Here is a 20,427-nt window from a genome sequence, read left to right on the forward strand (position 1 = left end):
TATAACGCCTAAAATAGATCCCTGTCATTTGATGTTTTATTAATTTAGAAACAAGAGAGAATAAGAGATTGCGAGAGTGCTCACTAAGCGCTTAACGCTAGAGCGCTGTCGCATACACTGCAAACACAAGTGTTTTAAGCCAGGCTCTCAGCGAGTGTGCAATGGAGCAAATCGTATGGATCTAATATTGCATGGAAAATGGAGCCACAATTGCACGGATGATGACGTCATAATGAAAACAACCAATTAAATGACAAGGATCTCTTCAGACCTTATATAAAATACAAATAATGAATATTTATGAGTGCAATGGACAAAATATTTCATGAGGTGAAAGATGAAATGATCCATTCACAAGGCTATCATATAAATATTAAGTTGTTTACATCACACTTTGAATTTAGCAGCAACTTCTTATATCAACAGTCACACAACCAGTTCCGTATCATCTACAAAATGGTAAGCAATACATAACTGTCAAGTACAAGAAGGAAAGTTTAATAAAGACACTTTATTAACTAATACAGTATGATACAGCTTTGTATAAACATGTGCATATTCAATACACAACTGTACATGTTACTCAACAAAAATATACAAAATGTGTAAGAGTCAAACCAAATCAAGTCTTGAATTTCAAAACGCATACAGTTATTGCTTTCACAGAGGGAGCAGGAAATATAAATGAAAGCTCTTGATGATTTTTATATAGACCGAGCATATCACATCCACAATTTGCAAAAATAGTACTCCCGTGATTTTCCGCATATTTATCAAATTCATTTTTCCTACTTTAGGATCAGTGTACGCTTTTCAGTCAGTACTAGCAGCATGCAGACGTACATTTGTCCTACAACAGTGCATATTTAAGAAGCCAAAGATACAAGACTTAATATGGATACAAATTAACAATGATTCACCTTTATGTATAAATCCTGTCATATCTTGATGAACAAAGACAAGAAAGTATGCAAAAGATATGCACTTTGGGCCCAGAAAGTTTTTGTTGCAGGCACGTTCAATTAGCTATTTCAACATAAATTTAGCTTCCCAAGAGCACTACAAATTGTACTTAGGACAAGCTGCTATCTCTGAAGTACTGCCTGTTTGCTTTGAGTCAAAATACACTTGTATTAATTGAAAACTTAAACTGGCCTTGTTATGCACAAAAAAAAAAAGAACTCATACAGAAAAAACTTATAAAAATGCTTTCATTGCACGTGGACATGCTATAGTTGTAGATTGGGTGGACTCTTCATCTGAGTGATTACAGACACTTGACCAAAGTTATCTTAAAAGGCCAAATTTAGACCAATAATAAGTTGTCACCAAATGCCCACTGATAACATGCACTTTGTCCCTTCTAAGTTTGTGCCAGCCATCAGATAACAGATGACCCAAGATGGACTAAGTACTCACAGAATTAGTAAAGTACCAATGCATCATCAATCTACATGCTATTTTCATAGATCTTTTACTTTAAATACGTGTACATGCAGTGAAAGATTATTCCTAGTCCCTATGGTGGACTGTCTTCTCTTTCAATCAACTTATCAAAGTCAGCAAAACTGGACTGCCGTGTAACATCAGAAAGTTGTAACAGTGCAGCAAATGCACTTTATACACACACTCTTTAGAAAGGTCTGTATGCTAACCACAGGGAGAAACAAATTATACAAATGTACCTACAAATAAAGTGCAGTATCAGTCATGTGCAATATGTTTCATTCATATGTATACTTTACAAGAACAAAATGCCTTGGACAAATCAGAGTTGCATTGATGGATGCATTGCATGCGATTTAGGAGGATTTTTTCTACCCAAAACAATCATAATATACAGGTTTGTAGTGAAGTTTTATATGACTGACAGTCATAGTAAATTTAATATTAAGGGCTGCCTATTAGGCTTGCTTTCATATCTATGTCAATGCAATATTTTTCTTTACTTGGGTGGAATTTGGAAGCATTCCTGTAATATGGACAATGTAAATTAATTGCAAAATTCTAAGAGAGAAATGGGGGGGGGGGGGGCAGGGAAACCTGTGCAGTGTGAAATATAGCAACAGTGACAGCTCCTTCATATGTTTGCTCAACATAAAGTCAATGACTGCACTCTGCTTCCTAATTGATATCCCAAGTTACAAAAATCCAGGTACACTATGTTCGGATAGTTTTAACCCAGTACAGTGGAACCCCATTATAAAGGTGTTAGATAGAACATACATGTATAATTCTCTTATGACAAGGTCATTTTGCAGGTCAAATTCCTATTTCTTTGCTTTTGTACCGTGATATTGTGAGAGATCTGATAAAGCACGATAACTGTCATGGCTTCTAGGTTTCCCTTGTATCACCAAACAAAAACAAAGGGCTACCACAACGCTGCATCATGATTTCTATTTTCATCTTTTAAAAAAAAAAGGAAAAAAATGTTGTTCAAGATAATCAGACGCATGACAGTATGCCATAAAATCATACATGTACAAAGTACACAAGAATGATTTTCCTTTCATCCACAGCAAATGTACTGAATGCAAGCAAAAACAACACTCAAAGGTACAGCAGTGATTCCAAGTCTTTGCATTTGACAGTGTGTAAGACAGTCAAAAGGAATGTATACAACCAGCATCCTCAGCTTCCTACACCGAATATGGGGGAAAAAAAAAAAGTACTCTAAGGATATTTTTTACATTGGGACGGAGTTTGTGCAAATATTCACCAGCTTTGAGGGTCATTGAATATGGTAAGCAGAAGCACACACACACACAAACACATCAACTCTCAAATTACATATGAAGAGTAATGTCCAATTACATGCACATTGCCACTTGGAGTTAAACATTGCAGCTGCCATTGAACACTAAAATGCCTTCACACATTATACAAACACATTGCAGTTGTAACAAGCCAAATATCCCCCTTCTTAACCCCCTCCCCAAGCAATTTAAGCTCTTCATTTTCTTTAATCAGTTTTGGCCACAAAAAGCTTTACGAACAGAATTCAACAAATCCCACCTCGCTCACTACAACACATCAATGGTTTTGTTTTCTTCAAACAAATTTTGAAGCTGGATCTTTTTTTAGGCTGTAAAGTACTAAGCCGACACAGAGAGACCTACATGTTTGTACATTTTGTGCATATAGGCTTTTTTTTAATCTATTTTCCTCATACCGACTTCCTTCCACACAAGCAAATAGGCTAACAACATGTGCTGATAAGAAACACATATACCACTTTATATTTAATTCATGGCATCAGACTTTGTCTGTCGACTTCCACAACGACCACGATGAAGAGTCCACCTACTTTCTAATAAGATGTCATCCCGCCATCCTGAGTGAATCCATAGCCACTTTCGCAGTCATAATACTCGACTGCCCAGAGTACGTCATCTCTTCATAGTCACATTACACAATGCAAGGCATAATATCATCACACAAGATGCAAGGCGAATGTTCGTCAAGACACAGTTAATCTGAAGGCACCGTCCTGCGATGCACTTGTCACGAGAGGACTCTCGTTCTGAGGTAAAGCGTCCCGCTTAGCGCCTCCTGTCACTCGCTAGCTGTCCACCTTCACGAAGACTTTCCGCCGCGAGAAAATCTTGATGGCCTCTTCCACTTCTGCCAGCTTGTTTTCTATCTCTGCTTTCCTGTTCTTTGCTCGCAGGGTCTCGCACGACAGGGGGAATTTCAGAAGGTCACTCTGGAATTCCTTCTCCTCTGTTGACAGACACAAAAAGATATAGAGAGAATCATACATAACAAATCCAATAGGTCTCATGAAGAAAAAAAAAATGATCATCCTCTTTTTTCTGCAGCAGAGCATTTTGCCACCATCCCAGCTTCAACATATGGCAACTGGATATGGCAATTGGGTTAAAATGACCACTGATTGGATGTTAGAATGAATGGGTGGGGGATATCATTAGGTAATTCCTCACTCCCAATCAGATTGGTTTCAGTCAAAACAGGTTTACAGCAATGAAAGACACACACACGAAAAAAAAAAAAAATAAGACAATACAGCTCTAAAATGGCAAATGTACATCTTGACAGTTTTTCCTTTTTGTTTTGTGTTGAGTTTTTTGTTGTCGTTTGTTTTTTGCATCTTTTACGTGAGAGAGAAGATGAATAGTACAGTATTTACTATCAAGTCAGCTGGGGTAAGGAACATGGGGTCAGTATCAGAATGAATCAATTTTAAAGAGAGAAAGGGTGAATGTATGTGAGTGTGGGTATGTATGTGTATATGTGCGTGTGCGTGTGCGTGTGTTGCATGAACTACTCATCAGGTCGGCACTCTGCTCTTCACATGAAGTGCTCACAATTTCAGGAGCTCATGAGCCTTGTGAGCCTTCCAGATTTCTGTTCAATCTGAAGACAACCACATCACAACAAATCTAACAACCAACCGACCAAACTGTGTTATGTCAAAGGAGAAAGAAAGATTAATATCTGATATTGATATCATAATACTCTGATGATAGCAGACAGTGAGACTCACTCTCTTTGAGGATCTGCAGCGTCTTCAGCCTCTCCTCTTCAGGCATCATCCTGTGGCCTGGAGGCATCTCGGGATCTGGCATATTTCGTATCCTCTCCTCCTCCTCTTGCTGCCACTGTTTCTGCCTGCTCTGGAGACTTTTGTTTTGTTTATTTTTTTAATGAAGGATGGAAAAGTGACACTGGACTTTGAATGGTGATCTTTTTATCATTACAATGTACTCTCAAACCACTCATGTAAAACAAACAACTTGACAATACTCGACATGCTCTTCACCAAAACAATACAGCTCAAAAATTGGACTTATGTTAACCCCTCATAAAACTCAGATGATCACAGGTCAAGCAGGTATCTGATTTTAGGACCGATAATGCTAGACACAAGGATTTGATTAAGTTGTGTTTTTTAACTTCTTGAGGAGAAATGATCAGCAACAGTACAAGCTCTACATTGCTATGGGGGAAAAAAATGATAAAAAATGAAAAGAAATACTGCACAAAAACTCTTCTATCAAGGAAGATTCTGACAATGTGTTTCATTTACCAACTCCTTCTATGCTTCACACACACGTTCATGAATTCTCATATAATGTATACGCCAAATATTTCGTGAGGTTTTTATTTTTGCGAATTTCATGAGTCAGGTGCTATTCGCGTAATTAAAGACACGCAAAAATATTGACTCTGATCCCGATATGAATATGTGACGTACACGTATACATTTTCCCATTTAGTAATGGTGAATTAACCACTCGTGAAATTGTTGGGAAGTCCCAATTCACAAACATTTGGACTCGCTAAATATATGGCATATACAGTATAAAACAAAGTTAACTAGGTGGCTTGTGGAATATTTGTTTCTGTTTTTTGATATCACAATGAAGGCATGAACTGATCCCATCATTTAATTACTGGTACCTATAATTTATATCAGAGAAACAGGCAAAGCAATAAGAACAAACAAAGCTCAAGACAAAACATCCCCAGATGCTGATAAACCCCTCACCCCCACCCCCCCCCCCCCAATCCTCTCATGTAATTATTACAAAACAGTGACATGGCTCACTATTTTGGTGTTGCCCCTCTCTTGTGCCTCTCCAGACTCTCCTGCTGCCTCCTCTGAGCTGACTCCTGGGCCACGACTGATGGCGGCCGCTGTGGCTTCGACTTCTTGGCTAGCTTGGCGTTGTGTGCAATGAAGTTGGGCTTGCCCTCAATGCACAGACTCACCTGAATGCAAAGGACATTATGTTATGACATAAATGGGGTCACGGGGTACCGAATAAAAATCAGCCATTTTGTTGAATTATTATTTTCTTTTTTTAAGGTTGTACCCTGGGTTGCCAAAAAGTGGGAAATTGTTTTGGTGCTGGAGCTAGCGACTGCACTGCACTGCACTGCACTGAAGCACACGCTATTGCTAGCACAGCGTACCATGCATGCATAGTATAGACCGATTCAAGTGACTGTTCATGGAAGTGCACCCTCTTAAGGCGACGCCATTACTGGGGGCCAACCACAGGCCGGGTCGGCAAGCGCCGTGCGTGCGTGGCAAGGGTGCCAGCGGCAGCCAGTGCGTTTACCACCCGGCGCCAGCCGGCCAGCTAGCTATCTCTGGCGCTGGCAGCGATCGACGCATCTGGATTTGTGACAACTCTAACGTCTACTTTTTTTTTTTGTTAGCTAATCAATAAAATTTAACAACTTATACCGGCTATGAGCGAATGGGTAGATAGCATATATGGCTGTAGCCAAAACTTGAACTTCAAGGTAAATATCGGTACGATCCGTGAGTGGAATTGTAACACGTTAGACTCTATTTCTTTTGCGATGACCTGGGTACTCGCGTGTAAGCCCCTTAACATTAGATCTATTCACATTTGTGTAATTTACTAAGAGGATAAAAAACACCTGGGGAGAACTATGGCTAGGCGCAGACAGACGTCTAGATAGTAAGCCTAGACTGTTGAGCAGTTAACTGATATAATTAAATACAAATAATGAATCAGTTTTGAGCTAGATAGTAGATATGACGTTATCAAAGTAACTAATAAGATCAGTTAACTTAAGCCTTTTTAGGCTTTTGCCTTTTCTCGGACCAGTGGGGTAAAGTCTGTCTAACGTTTTTTAGATCTTGTCTAGAATTCTAGGCAACAGTCCAGACTAGATCTAGAGTAGACCCGTCTAGACCTATTGACTTCTACCTAGAACCCTCTAACGTTAGCTACATCCTATATCATTTTCGGTTGTCACTAACTTCCGGCAAGTCTTACTAAGTAAACCAAACTGAAGGCAAATCTAGGCGTTTCTAAGCCGTACAAACTTAAGAAGTTAATTTACGTCGCCTGATGTCAACAACCAAACATTCTACTGTTTAAGGTCTAAGTAACCTTGCATTTTAACATCGCGCTAACGCCTAGAATTATAATCTACAAAAGTGATTTTCAAATCAAACTTTCTTAATATGAATTATGCTTATGAAACGGATGTTTGCCACCATTCATGGCAGTTTAATATCTATAAGTATCACTTTATCAAAAATTAATTCAAATTCAGAGTTCCAGGCCCAATGGTCAATTTAATGCTGAACGCTTAGTGAAGAAGTAAAAATTTACAATATAAGATTTTTTTTTTTACACATCTTGAAACATACATTTGGCTGTAGTGTAGGCTTTAAAATGTTTGTCATATACAATGTAGTATACTAGTAGCCAGGAAGTGTATTCTAACTTTTGTAAGTATTGCACCAAGCATTCAAAATATATATATATATATTTATATATATAATATATTTAATTAATTCTCAAAATCTTTGATCTGAACCTGTCTTCTAAAATGAACAGCTTTATTTCACGAATATGAATATGCAGTGATTTAGCCTAATCAAGAGAATTTATTAGGCATAGGCCAAAGTTTGTTTCAAAAATCTGTGCATTTTTTATACCGCTGTGTTTCACTTAAGTGTATATTATATTCATCATGCGTCAGTAGTGTCTGAATTTCACACACTGACGTGCAGCTTCCATTTCCGTTTTTTCGCCTGTTATTTTATTTTGTGCACCCAAACAACTGCACAATATGTGTTTTTTTTTCTGATCCTTTGAAGCTTTCATTAATTTTAGATCGATATGTCTGAATTACTCAATTTGTCCAAGATGCCGCTGAATGACTTTTCCACAGTGAGTAAAACAATCACAATTTTAGCGCAGCGGTCGCCGACCCAGCGGTCGCCGGCCGCGGCGCATGCGGCCGCGCCCGGCTAACTTTGCGCGATGGGTACGCTGGGCTGCTAGCTGCAAGTGCAACTCGCTGGGTAGCTAGCTCGCTGGGAGCCCCCGTTGGCCCCCAGTTATGGCGGCCGTTATAGCGCCGCTAGCGGCGGTAGGTAAATAGGCCATCGAAATTGAAACGGTCTATAATATGCAGTGGCATGGGAATGACTATGTACATGTACACACAGTGCATGCATTTTTCTGCGGCTGTCCTCGAGTGTACGTGAGGTGGCGCTACACAACGTGGTACCCGGGGGTACTACGGTACCCCGGGTAACGTGTGATGCATCATGTGCCACATTGGCTCATGGTAAATGATTCACACATGAGACCAAGATATTGTGCCATCAATTATGCACGAGCACTATTTCTATTGTAACACACACAAAGAAAAAACCTCTCACATACACACACACACACACTATACAATTTCTTTTTTTTTTTATCATCTTTTAAAATATTCAACAAAGCTTGTACTGCATTTCTAATCTGACACACACAAATAAAATTACCAAATGCTGGTCTTGTTGCATCAATTGTTGTGTCATTTTGCCTCTGTTTGTATTTCATCAAGATTAGTGACATAAGAACACCCTACATCACTTCATATTCAGTATAAGCACTGCACAATTTCTTCTTACAGCAACACATTACACCTTTGTATATCAAATTCAAATACCTCGGACGATGCACTGCTGGGGCGGGGCGCTGGGCTAGGTGATCTCCCCCTGGGCACCCCACCTGTACGACTGTGTGATCTTAGGAAGTTTGCGGAAGATGGCCTCACTGGGGGTGGAGAGTTCTAGGGTGGATTTCATGGGGAAACAATTAGAAGAATTGTGAGACTTATTAGATTAGATAATATTACAAACTAGTGTTACAAAAATACTTTGCCATGCAAAAACATACAGAGGAGTAAATACAATTGCTGTGTGCAATGTTTATGCCGATATATACCAAGAAACAAAACAAAAATTAATAAAACAAATGTATATTTTGTTATATTCTTCAAAGTGCCTAATATAATGTCATTACTTGACTGACAATTGTACAAGAAAAGTTCGAAATTGCTGCACTTGCTACTCATCAAAACTGAATTCACATATTTCTAGAAAGTATGGCCATGAAAATGAGAAGTACTAATGTATGTCAGGTGGTGATCTGGCAAATATTCTCTACCAGCCATACTCAACATTGATGTTCTCTCATAGTCTCATATTCTTGTGGGTGCAAGTAATTACCGTATATGAAACAACAGCAGATCCAAAGAAATACTTGGTTATTTCAACTGTAGATTGGATGTGTAAACAGATATCTAAATTGTTGTATAAGCCCTAATTATCAATACTAAAACATTTCCTTTGGCAATGGGGAGAGACACCTTCAGGTAGGAATACTGCATCAAATTTTAATCTACAGACAAGAATATAAAAGTGAACACTATTCTGTTTAAAGACCTGGTAGCATGGGGATTCATGGGTGGCCCGATTCATATGCTGCCTGCCAGGGTACATCAGTAATGCCAAATTCCAGTCAAGATTCTTCTAGGGAGGTGTCAGTGATAAAGCCATACACAATTCGTTTTGGGGATTCTCAAACGTTTACACATCCCAGTCGGGCCAGCCTTCCACTCCATGGTATCTCCACACTGCCAGGTCTGAAAAGTAGTGCTAAGTAAAAGATACTTGGACCTATATGGCAGGATATTGACCTCAAGGCCTTTAATATGGATCAAATGATGTCTCACCTTGAGCTTCTCTGTGACCTTGGATGGTACCTCCTTGTACTTCTGAGACTGAGGCAGGACCTTCATAGGTTTGCTCCTCTCAGCAGTCTCTTCCTGCTGCTTCTTCCTGCTCTGCGCCTGAATCTGCCGCATCCGCCTCACGTTGTCCCTGCCAAAATCCTTGGGCTGGGGCTCTTTGCAATCATCCAGGGGTGGGGAAGAATAGAAAATGAATAAATCTAAATAAATCATGTCAAAATGAATAATGTATGACAATTGTAACAATAATTTGAATAAAAAGATTTATCATTGTCATTAAAATCAATATTATGATTAACATTGTTACCATTATGATGATTATCTATGTACACTATTATCATTATTATGATTATTAATCATTATTATCATCATCATCATTAATTTAATCTTAATCACCATCAAGACAGAAAAGATATCACAAAAATTCCCTAAAACACAAAATCCTTCACTCAAGGCCTCATAAAAAGTATGATGTTACTTTTTATAGTTTAGGCAAACATGATACTTGGTACTATTGCAACTGTATAGTGTAAAACCTGAAATTTTTGCATGCATGAATTTTTCCAGAACTTTGTGAGGAGTCAAGATTTGCAAAAGTAAAGTGCACACAAAAAGTTCTTTGAACACCAGTGACAATTCATAGAAGTTTCATGCCATGAAAGTGTCATGAATTTATTCTGTAGTCTTTCATTTTCTTGAGCACACAGCACAGATATATCTACACATTTTAATCTTTTTTTATCACGGCTACTACCAAAGCACTGAATAATCTGTGTCTATGTTGGTGTAGGGCAATTTCTCAATCAGTTGCAATAAAACAACTCAAGACAAGAATCATTAATTTGAATACAGCAAACTATGTGTTTATGCACTATGTAAGCATTGTTTGATGCTCTGTTTTAGTCCATGGACTGAAGTCAAACCATGGATTTTATTTTACCATGTACACAGCCATTGTAAACTTGGGCCAGTGAATCTTTGACACAAAAATAAACTCCAACATGCTCTACTACTCTTCTATGATACATGTTGGAACAAGAATATCACAGAGAAAATGAACAGACAAAAATTAAGGTTTACAACAACAAAAAAAAAAAGGTGGTTAACATACTCTGTCGTGATGGTGGCCTGTAGACATTTTCCCCCGTCACAAGTAGCAGTCCAACACTGCCCTTTGCCTTGGTGGCAATCTCCTCAGCCTCGGGCTTGACTCGCGGACGAGGAGCACTCGACTCTGCTGACCAGCTTGCTCTTCGCTCATGCCCACCCCGACGACTTGATCCATACCCTGGGTCCGTAGGGATCGGATTTGAAAGCATCATCTTTAAAGGGTGTACTTTGTAGGGCGATCAAGGAATGCAATGCTAGTACAGACGTCTGCGGCACTACTCGCTTGCTGGCATAGTGAATTCTGTAAATGAACAAATGGAGCCAGAGTTGAACAACATTAGATACTGATTAATGACACAGGTCTGAAACATGTCTGCATGGCTGTGCTCTCTTGGCACTCCCTACTGACAGCTAGAACTGTGCTGAGTTTGCAATTTTGAGAAACCAAGAGTTGATAAAAAGAGAGAAAGTGCAGTGTAAGCTGTACATGTACTGTACGCTCTTCTTGTCAGATTTGACTGCAATTATCAATCTGCAAGCTAATTTCAACATATTTGTACCACAGTTCTTGATACCAGGTGCCAGCAGTCAAACAGAAAAATAGTTAAATCCCGTCTATAATGACATTTTCAAAGATGAATAAATGAAGAGTGTAATCATAATATTGAAGACTTTTCCATAATCTGTATTGACAGATGTGCTGACATAGACTTTACAGATCATGAAAAAGATAATATATTTCTGCATGTTCTTAGAAATTGTAACCATCTACTTGATCATGTATGTAATTTAATTATAAATGACAATCTAATCTTTTACTACCACCTCTATCCAACTGTTTAAATCAGATTTCACTTCATGAGTTTTTCACTGCAACTGATCTTTTCTTTTTTTTTTTAATCTCCCTCTCTTTCTCTCTCTGTAGGCATTTGCATGCATGGTGGAGAGCCTGTTTTAACAAGGAAAAGTAGAAATTACGCGGTGCGTAAAATATGTCCCCGCCGGAAGTAGCATTTAGTAGCAAAATGTACAATATAGGTAAAAAGATCAAGGTCAAAGGTGAAAGAAGTCAAGGGTCAAAATTCTATGTAGAAGTTTTGAAGCCCTCACCTAGTGCCATCACATAAAGCAAACGGAATCGAAATCGGGTTAGAAATGACGAAGGAGTAGCATTTTGTAGCCAATGTACAATATACGTAAAAAAATCAAGGTCAAAGGTCAAAGAAGTCAAAGGTCAAAATTCTGTGTAGAAGTTTTGAAGCCCTCACCTAGTGCCATCACATAAAGCAAACGGAATCGAAATCGGGTTAGAAATGGCGAAGGAGAAGCATTTGGTAGCAAAATGTACAATACAGGTCAAAAATCAAGGTCAAAGGTCAAAGAAGTCAAAGGTCAAAATTCTGTGTAGAAGTTTTGAAGCCCTCACCTAGTGCCATCACTTAAAGCAAACGGAATCGAAATCGGGTTACAAATGGCGAAGGAGTAGCATTTGGTAGCAAAAAAGTACAATATAGGTAAAAAATCAAGGTCAAAGGTCAAAGAAGTCAAAGGTCAAAATTCCGTGTAGAAGTTTTGAAGCCCTCACCTAGTGCCATCACATGAAGCAAACGGAATTGAAATCGGGTTACAAATGGCGAAGGAGTAGCATTTTGTAGCAAAAAAGTACAATATAGGTCAAAAATCAAGGTCAAAGGTCAAAGAAGTCAAAGGTCAAAATTCTGTGTAGAAGTTTTGAAGCCCTCACCTAGTGCCATCATATAAAGCAAACGGAATCGAAATCGGGTTACAAATGGCGAAGGAGTAGCATTTTGAAGCAAAATGTACAATATAGGTCAAAGGTCAAGGTCAAAGGTCACAACTGAAATTCTGTATAGAAGTTTCAAAGCTCCTATGTAGTGCTATCATATAAAGCAAACAGAATCAAAATCGGGTTAGAAATGGCGAAGGAGTAGCATTTTGAACATTTTGATCACACACGGACGCACGGACACACGGACGCACGGACGGACACACGGACACACGGACGCACGGACGGACACACGGACACACACACGTACGGAGCCCGTTTCATAGTCCCCTGCTCGAACTCGTTCGGCGGGGACAATTATTGAGGGACAGCTAGCATGCAGTGTATGCCAAGGGAAATGTAACACGGCAAATAACCTACACGAAAACAAGGCTCAAATGACGTTTATGAACACGGTTTGAAATGCGATTCTCAGGATGTCACATTTAATTTAATGGTGATTCAAGTATTGTCACTGTGGAGCTGCTGTGTGCCATTCAACCTGGGAAGTAGAGCTAGAGGTCAACCAAGGCACACGTGTTGTAACTGACAGGTGTACAGTATGCCGGAAGTTGACCTTGGCAGCTCGGAGAAATGGGCTATCCTGGGTTTTAGAGGGCTAAATTATTTTAGGCTTCTAACTTCAGCACAGCCCCTAACCTAACCCTAAAGGCTGAACTCTAACCCTATTAATCCAGAGACTCCAACCCCAAGCACCTTCTGATCTGGAGATTCTCCCGTCTGAAACCCCTAGCAAACGGGAGACCCCACCTTGAGATGAGCGCGAAGCACACATCACGAGCGCGAAGTTCCTTGCGGCCGGGGTCCAGGGCCCTTAAATGGGCCCTGGAAGCTAGGGTACTGCTCTCTCGTGCTATCTGAGGCTTATTTTTTCAACATACGATGACACCGAGTATAAGAAATCATTCCAAGCGGGAGACACAGAACCAGGGCAGGAGAAATTAAAATCTCAAGTGGGAGAACAGGAGATTTTGCAAAAATGTGCTTTCGGCGGGAGATCTCCCGTTGGAAGCGGGAGAGTTGGGAGTCTCTGTTAATCCCTAGAGCCACTTAAATTTAATCATATTGCCTTGATACATATTAAATGTTTGGGGTTTTTTTTTCTTCAATTTTAGCGGCAGTAGAACCAGGTTTAAATCACATATCTTTCATGTCTTTGGCTGTGCTGAAGATAGAAGCCTAATAAAGCTAAACTTTAAAATAATTTAGCCCCCTTAAGGGTAACCCAGGCCAGGATTGCTGGAGAAACGCGTTTCAAAATCAAATAGCGTTGTGTAACTCTCACAGATGAGAAAGGTAACCACCCAAGGGCGCTCGTTGTACACAATGCTTCGCATTCGGGCTGCGCTGGTTGCAGCTAGCAGAAAGGCAATCAATATCAAGCGAGCTTCAAATCGCCCTTGGGGCTTTAATTGACTGGTGTTTCAAATCAGCTTTTCTAATCTAGGCAATCACACACTTTTACGCCAACGCCATATGGTCCATTATTGCAATATTGGTGCTTTGTTTCTAAAACTAATAAAACTAGACCCCCTAAGTGTGTTTAATAACACGGTTGCACTCTACCCCCAAAAAATGCCTTTTTAAAAATAAAAACGTTGCGTTCAGGATCGTGAATTCCGCGACGTGATTCTGCCTCAAAAACATGAAAAAATGTTTAGATAAACATGATAAATGTCTTAAAGATTGCTGCAGATGAAATTGCCTCTACATTGAGTTTAATTTTTCAACAATCACTGGACACGGGGACTCTCCCTCTTGACTGGAGAAAAGCAAACATTGCTCCAATCTTTAAAAAAGGTTCCCTGAAAGAGCCAACAAATTACCGACCAGTATCATTAAAGGGACATTCCAGATGATTTTCATAATTTCACATCATGTAGTACATAAATCGACAACTCCCTGTACAGATTTGTGGAATTTATTGTGGTTCTTGAGCAGAGAAACAATACTTCAAAAACTTTTAACAAATCATACTGAACAAGGATGATGACATAGGAGGTTCACATATTTCAGAAATGTAGCAGTGTAATTCCATTACAATACTGCTTGCTTGCGAGTTCACCTGTGTATAATCTATGCATGCCTTCTTCTTTTGTTCTGCTTCCTTGAGCCCCAACTCATGCATTCTTATAGTGACTCTGCTATGTCATCATCCTTGTTCATTGCAATTTGTGCTAAATTTTGAAAATATCCTTATTCTTCTTCCCAATTATCACAGATTTTGAAACTCTGTCCTCAGTATAACTAATTTATACTTGTTCAAATGTAAAAATCTGAAAATCATCCGGAGGTCTCCTTTAACATGTACATGTTGTAAACTGCTTGAACACATAATTGATAGCAATCTGATGCGTCACTTGTCTTCATATGACATCCTGGCAGACAACCAACATGCCTTTCGGAAAACAGGTCATGTGAGTCTCAGCTCATCCTCACTACGAATGACCTATCCAAGAATGTTGACAAAAAGAAAACAACGGACATGATAGCCTTGGATTTTTCCAAGGCCTTTGACGTTATCCCGCACTGCAGATTACTCATGAAACTGGATTACTATGGAATAGGATCTGACACCAAGAACTGAATTACAAGTTTTCTAACTCAGAGACAACAATGTGTTTGTATAAATGGGCAATGTTCAGACTGGAAACCCGTCCTCAGCGGAACTCCGCAAGGAACTGTACTTAGTCCCCATCTTTTCCTTCAATATATCAATGATATACACCACCAAGTCTCAAATGTAACCAGATTATTTGCAGACGACTGCCTGATCTATAGAGAGGTTAACTCAATTGAGGATGAAGTAGCCCTCCAGTCTGACCTTAACACCATGACCAAATGGTCGGAAACATGGGGAATGCATTTTAACCCAACTAAGTGTAAAACCATGCGAGTATCCAGAAAGACAACTCCGGGCAAACCGAATTATAGCTTACATGGTTTCAAGCTGGAGGAGAAAGAAGAAATCCACTACTTAGGAATCTACATCCAGAAAGATGTCTGATGGAATAAACAATTCCAACATGCCTCTTCTAAAGCAATGAACACTTTTAATCTTATAAAGAGGAATTTTCATTACTGCTCCCCCTCTGTTAAGGAGTAATTGTATATCCATTTCTCTGGTCCGACCACATCTGGAATATGCTTCGGCATCCTGGGACCCACTATAGGGTCTAACATTACAGTAAAAAACATCCAAGTTTTAGAAAAGGTGCAAAGACAGGCAGCAAGATTTGTAACCAATTCATACGGGAGGGATATAAGTGTGACGCATCTTCTCAATAAATTAAACTGGATCCCTCTGAAAGACAGACGAAAGGTACATGTACATTAGCCTGACCAGACACTGTGCTGCGCACAGGGTCTGACATGTGTTAGTGTTTCAACGTTGTAAACGACCGTCACTATTGACGGCAAAATCACATAAAATACCTTTTATTTTGTATGATTTTAAGAGTAATATAATTGCAACACTTACCTACAGCATATTTTCCTGATTGTTGAGTTGAATTCGGCGTTTTGTTGGTATCCAGACCTTATTGTTGAATTTTTCGGAGTATAGATCGTGCGGTGGCATCTTTTCCTTCGAGAGCTTCAAAAAATCAACAAACTACCACGCATGCGCATTCAGAAGTGGTTGCTTTTTACCTACGCCCGTGCGCCCGTGCGTTTCATGTGTTACGTAAAACTTGTAGTAGATCCGCGCGTGCTGCACCGGCAATGATTTGACCTTTTTTAGTCGGGGTCACCCGACTATCTCCGACTACCTACGTTGTAGTATACGAGAGTGAATGCCATTCATAGAACACGCAGATGAGGAGTGAAGCAGTAAGGACGTTTGCAGACCTGATTTCAGCCATAGATTTCGGTAAGTTTTCGACGTAATTAAACAAAAAATCGCATACTGGTTATTGAATGATGGTCATAGATTACGATAGTTCCTTATATTTTAGTTTTCCACGATTAATAAAGATATTCATGAAGGAAACAGTGAACGATAACAACGTCCGCGAAGGAAAAGGGGTGCAGCGCTGTCGCGATTCGCGACAGCGCTGCGTGTAGTTACATGTACATCGACTCACATGCCTGTACAAGATCCTCCATAGCCACCTGGACATACAGTACAATAACATACTTAGAAATAAGTTCACAAGAGAAAGAAGGGGACATACCAAGCAGTTTGTAATAGATCAAACTTCATCCGATGTCTAACATGTTACAAGTTTTCTTTTTTTTTTCCACGCACTGTAAAAGCATGGAACAACTTGGCCCCTCCCATCTAGAATCCCTTCTATTTCCCAAGAGGACCCCCCCCCCCCAAGTTTAACACCCATGCCCTGTTTGAGGACCCTTCCCTGTCATCCTCTCTTTGAAAGTCCACCCTCTACGCACCTCCAGTTAAAACTCCACAGGAGATGTTTGGGAGGTCTACCTTATCCAATTCCAAGATCCAAGAAATGCACCCATGGCCATGACCCTACGCTTACATATTAGATCTAACGTTAGCTGCCTGCTGCACAACTTATTGTTCACTCCTATGTACTGTAAATAATGACCGATTAGTAACCGTGCGTTCAAAGTCGCGATGACGATATAAAATCAGGTTATTAGCTGATTACTGCCATGCCACTGCTGCCACAGCTGCGTAGCTAGCGATCTGAGCCGCCGATGCCGCCGGGGATAATTTCACACTGTTTCGCTCGATTTCGCACGTTTATTTTACGTGCGGTAACTGACACAGCCGGGATAAATCGGCTAGTTTTAAGCAAAGAGCTTTCATTCAGCATGAGAAAAAAAGACCAGGACCAGAGACATATAGTGATACTTACGCATTGTCAGTTAGTATAGCTTTTGCATACCGACAAAATGTGATTTGCAAGCACAGAAGAGTCTTCGTCCTTTCCAAACGATAATTGAAAGCTGCATTGCTTTACGTCAGTATTCAACCAATCAGCTGTCCGGACGAGGTGACCTTAGGTCACTGAGCATGCCCAATTTCCCTAGCAACCTCGACAACTACGCTACGTTGGTTGACAGTCGTGTCAACGTTTGTGTGCATAATGTGTGAGACTGTGTGTTGTTCAATACGAGAGGTGTCGTAGTAGCAGTTTCCCATAGTCCCACCCGTTTGTGAGCAAGCTGGGAGCCTGCTCGCTCGGACAGGAACTCGGACAGGACAGTTAATTTTCATAAAGCATTATCGGCCGTTCTCAAAATGTAGTCATCACTACAAAATCCACATTGATTGATCATATTGATTTGGTGAGTTTGATGATGAAATACATAAAGTGTTGAATATTTAAGCTTAAAATTCTAAGAAATAAGTCATGCCGGATCCATCTGAATATCCTGATCATGCACACATTTGTTGTTGTTGTTGTTGTTGGTTTAATGTTAGGCAATGGGGCTTTATTCGTTCCAGACTAACGTAGTTTTGATAACATTCTAACAGTCCAGACTTTCTTAGTATGACTCAATCATTGAACATTGAAGAAGTGGTAGATCTAGACTCAATATGCACTGACACTTCATGACAGCTTTATTGACTGTTGTTGGATTGGCTGTCAAGTGTCATTTTGATTTGAGACTGAGTTTGACTGTCACTTGTCCGTGTTTGTTAGCCAATCCAAGATAGTAGACCAAACCCAAAGAGAAAGAACTAACATTAGCAGATTCGACTTCAGTTAGTATGAAATCTATGATGGTATGCAAACACTGACACCCTTACAGTAGAAAATTCACACAATTTGCGTAAAATTTTAGTCACATGTTAATAAAATGGCCAAATTCAAGTAGGGTACCTAACTATTTAGACCGTCTACTCTAAGTTATGTGAATGCGATGATGATTTGAGCTACGCACAGTATGGTTGGGACTGTTCTAACTGCGACCGTAGTGTTGGGGCTGCGCATTGTAGCAGATATGATCATGACAGGCGAAGTATAGCGCCTAAATATCGATATGAAATCGCAAAAATTCTGTAACATGAATACTTAAAAACAGGTGAAGTTATAATGTTGAAGACTGACTGCGTTCAACTTTTGGTCCTGCCAATATTCCATTTCTACTCGAATTGATGAGTTAAATACGACTCGGTCGAAAGGAACTTGGGAGAACGACATCTTATACAGTCAATGGATTTGAAACTTGTGCGCATGCGCTGGCCGTCAATTCATCTGTACAGCTGTAGCTTTATGGCAAGGCCGTATCATACTGTTGTGGCAAACCCTCTCGCTGTATATTGCGTTGCTTTCTGGGTGGGTATGCGCGCGCAGGCCTTGTCAGAAGGCTAAAAGCATTGCGACTCCGCCCAGCACATGAATATTTACGTGCGCAGTGTACTGCATACTGATTTCGAAAATGGTGAATGGGATGGGGAGGTAGGAGATGGACCTGTAAAAAAAACATTTTTTTTCAAGATCATTGGGCCAGTGTGAACAAGAACAAGGTGAACGTATGGTAGGAATTAGATAAGAATCTTATGTATACTATAAAAGTAAGTTTTTTTTCTAGTGAAATTCGAAACTTACGGAGGCGTGAAAATCTGTGACAGACTGTGTATGTTTTTCAAGCTTACCGATATAGCACTCTATTGACTCAGGACGCTCCCACAGTGTGTAACTGTGTACACGGAGCGTCCCGGGGTTAGGACTGTTCAACACATCAACACCCTAATGTTTTTCTATCAATAGATATGGTTGGGTGTTCATAATACCGAACACCTAACGTTTTGCTATCAATAGAAACGTGAAAAATCTCACAATTTGCCTGAAATTTTACTCACGTGTGGAGAAAATACTCCAGATTCACAAGCGCGCACTGAAAATGCGATCTGAGGTACGCGCTCTTAGATGGCGGCTTCGAACGCGTGGGGTGTCATTTTTTCCGCACTCAGTTGCCCTGCTCATTTCAACCGACCACCCTCGACAATACGTATAAAGGGCACTTAAATGCGTTTTTTCGACAGGCCGCTTTTCTAGCCGTCATTTTTCCCCAATAATATTTGAATATATTTTGAATCCTTCGATATTACTTTTGAAGGACTGTTTGATGAATTTGACTTGATTTTCATTAGGAAACTTTTCATCGTAATTGAAATAAATTAGATGAGTCGGTTTGTTTTTTCACATTCATTTCTCGTTTCTGCATCAACTCGTACGGTCGTAGCGGGCGACAAAATGTTTATGTCATGTGTATGTGTAACGTGTGTGCACGATCATACAAGCGGCGGTGACAATTTTGCGGTCAAAATCGTCAAATTTATTACAGAAGGATACTCTACATCTAACAACGAGTCAGCAAAGGTAGGCCTAGTTATATGTAGTTACACGATAAACCTTATTCGATTTTGCTAAATTTCGGTAATTTAGAGGGAATACTTAGTTGTTTTCGCCACATTTTACTCGGTAGCGTAGCCCAGTGAAGAGTCGAACACCGTTGTGCGTAGTCCCATGCGTACATTTTCATTCTGTACGCGCAATGCCATTATAATGCGCGGTCGGTCGTTACGGACCCTGTCGGTGGGTTGAACACCTACCATACTTCAAATATCTCACAATTTGCCTGAAATTTCACTCACATGTGAAGAAAATACTCTGAATTCACAAGCACGCATTGAAAATGCTATTTGCGGTACTGGTAGGGCCTACACACTCCAAGATAACTGCTTCGAACGCCTAGCCGGAGTTGTTATTTTGACTCGCTCAGTTGCGCCTTGTATTTTGAAACCAACGCCCCTACCCTCTACATTTGTATTGACAATACGTCTGAAATACATAATGCTTTTCCTGTGTGCAATGCTATAAATAAAGGGGTGTCAGTTTCAATGTATGGTAGCTATACTACACATCAACCACCCTTTTTGAAACCGACCGCGTAGTTTTGGCGCACAGAACGCTTAGTATGCACTGCACTGCGCGCAGAGCACATAAAAATGTATTGGCTTTGACCGTTCATGAGGA

At 39.9% G+C, this 20,427-nt stretch overlaps 2 protein-coding genes across 2 annotated transcripts in view; one reads left to right on the top strand and one right to left on the bottom strand.

The window, feature by feature from the left end:
• Nucleotides 1-497: 497 nt before the first annotated feature.
• LOC140229313 (enkurin domain-containing protein 1-like) lies at nucleotides 498-17,398 on the bottom strand. The gene is made up of 7 exons (XM_072309587.1): nucleotides 17,296-17,398; nucleotides 10,658-10,957; nucleotides 9,529-9,701; nucleotides 8,461-8,583; nucleotides 5,576-5,739; nucleotides 4,511-4,647; nucleotides 498-3,726 (listed from the first exon to the last, which is right to left on the bottom strand). The coding sequence occupies exons 2-7, from the start codon at nucleotides 10,866-10,868 to the stop codon at nucleotides 3,566-3,568; spliced, it is 969 nt and encodes a 322-aa protein (XP_072165688.1). The 5' UTR covers nucleotides 10,869-10,957; nucleotides 17,296-17,398; the 3' UTR covers nucleotides 498-3,565.
• An 83-nt stretch (nucleotides 17,399-17,481) lies between these two features.
• Nucleotides 17,482-20,427, top strand: part of LOC140228685 (uncharacterized) — a 29,486-nt gene continuing 26,540 nt past the window's right edge. The window contains exon 1 of the mRNA XM_072308949.1: nucleotides 17,482-17,728. The gene's annotated coding sequence lies outside the window, so the exon portion shown is untranslated. The remainder of the gene's footprint in view (nucleotides 17,729-20,427) is intronic.

This window comes from Diadema setosum, chromosome 5 (genome assembly GCF_964275005.1).
Source record: "Diadema setosum chromosome 5, eeDiaSeto1, whole genome shotgun sequence".
Classification (NCBI taxonomy): Eukaryota; Metazoa; Echinodermata; class Echinoidea; order Diadematoida; family Diadematidae; genus Diadema; species Diadema setosum.

Excerpts from the sequence above, each read along its gene's own strand:
- LOC140229313 (XM_072309587.1), bottom strand. The coding sequence starts at position 10,868 with ATGATGCTTTCAAATCCGATCCCTACGGACCCAGGGTATGGATCAAGT. Across the intron at positions 9,702-10,657 it reads CAGGCCACCATCACGACAGA|AGCCCCAGCCCAAGGATTTT; the intron begins GTATGTTAACCA and ends ATGATTGCAAAG. Across the intron at positions 4,648-5,575 it reads AGAGGGGCAACACCAAAATA|TCTCCAGAGCAGGCAGAAAC; the intron begins GTGAGCCATGTC and ends ACAAAACAAAAG.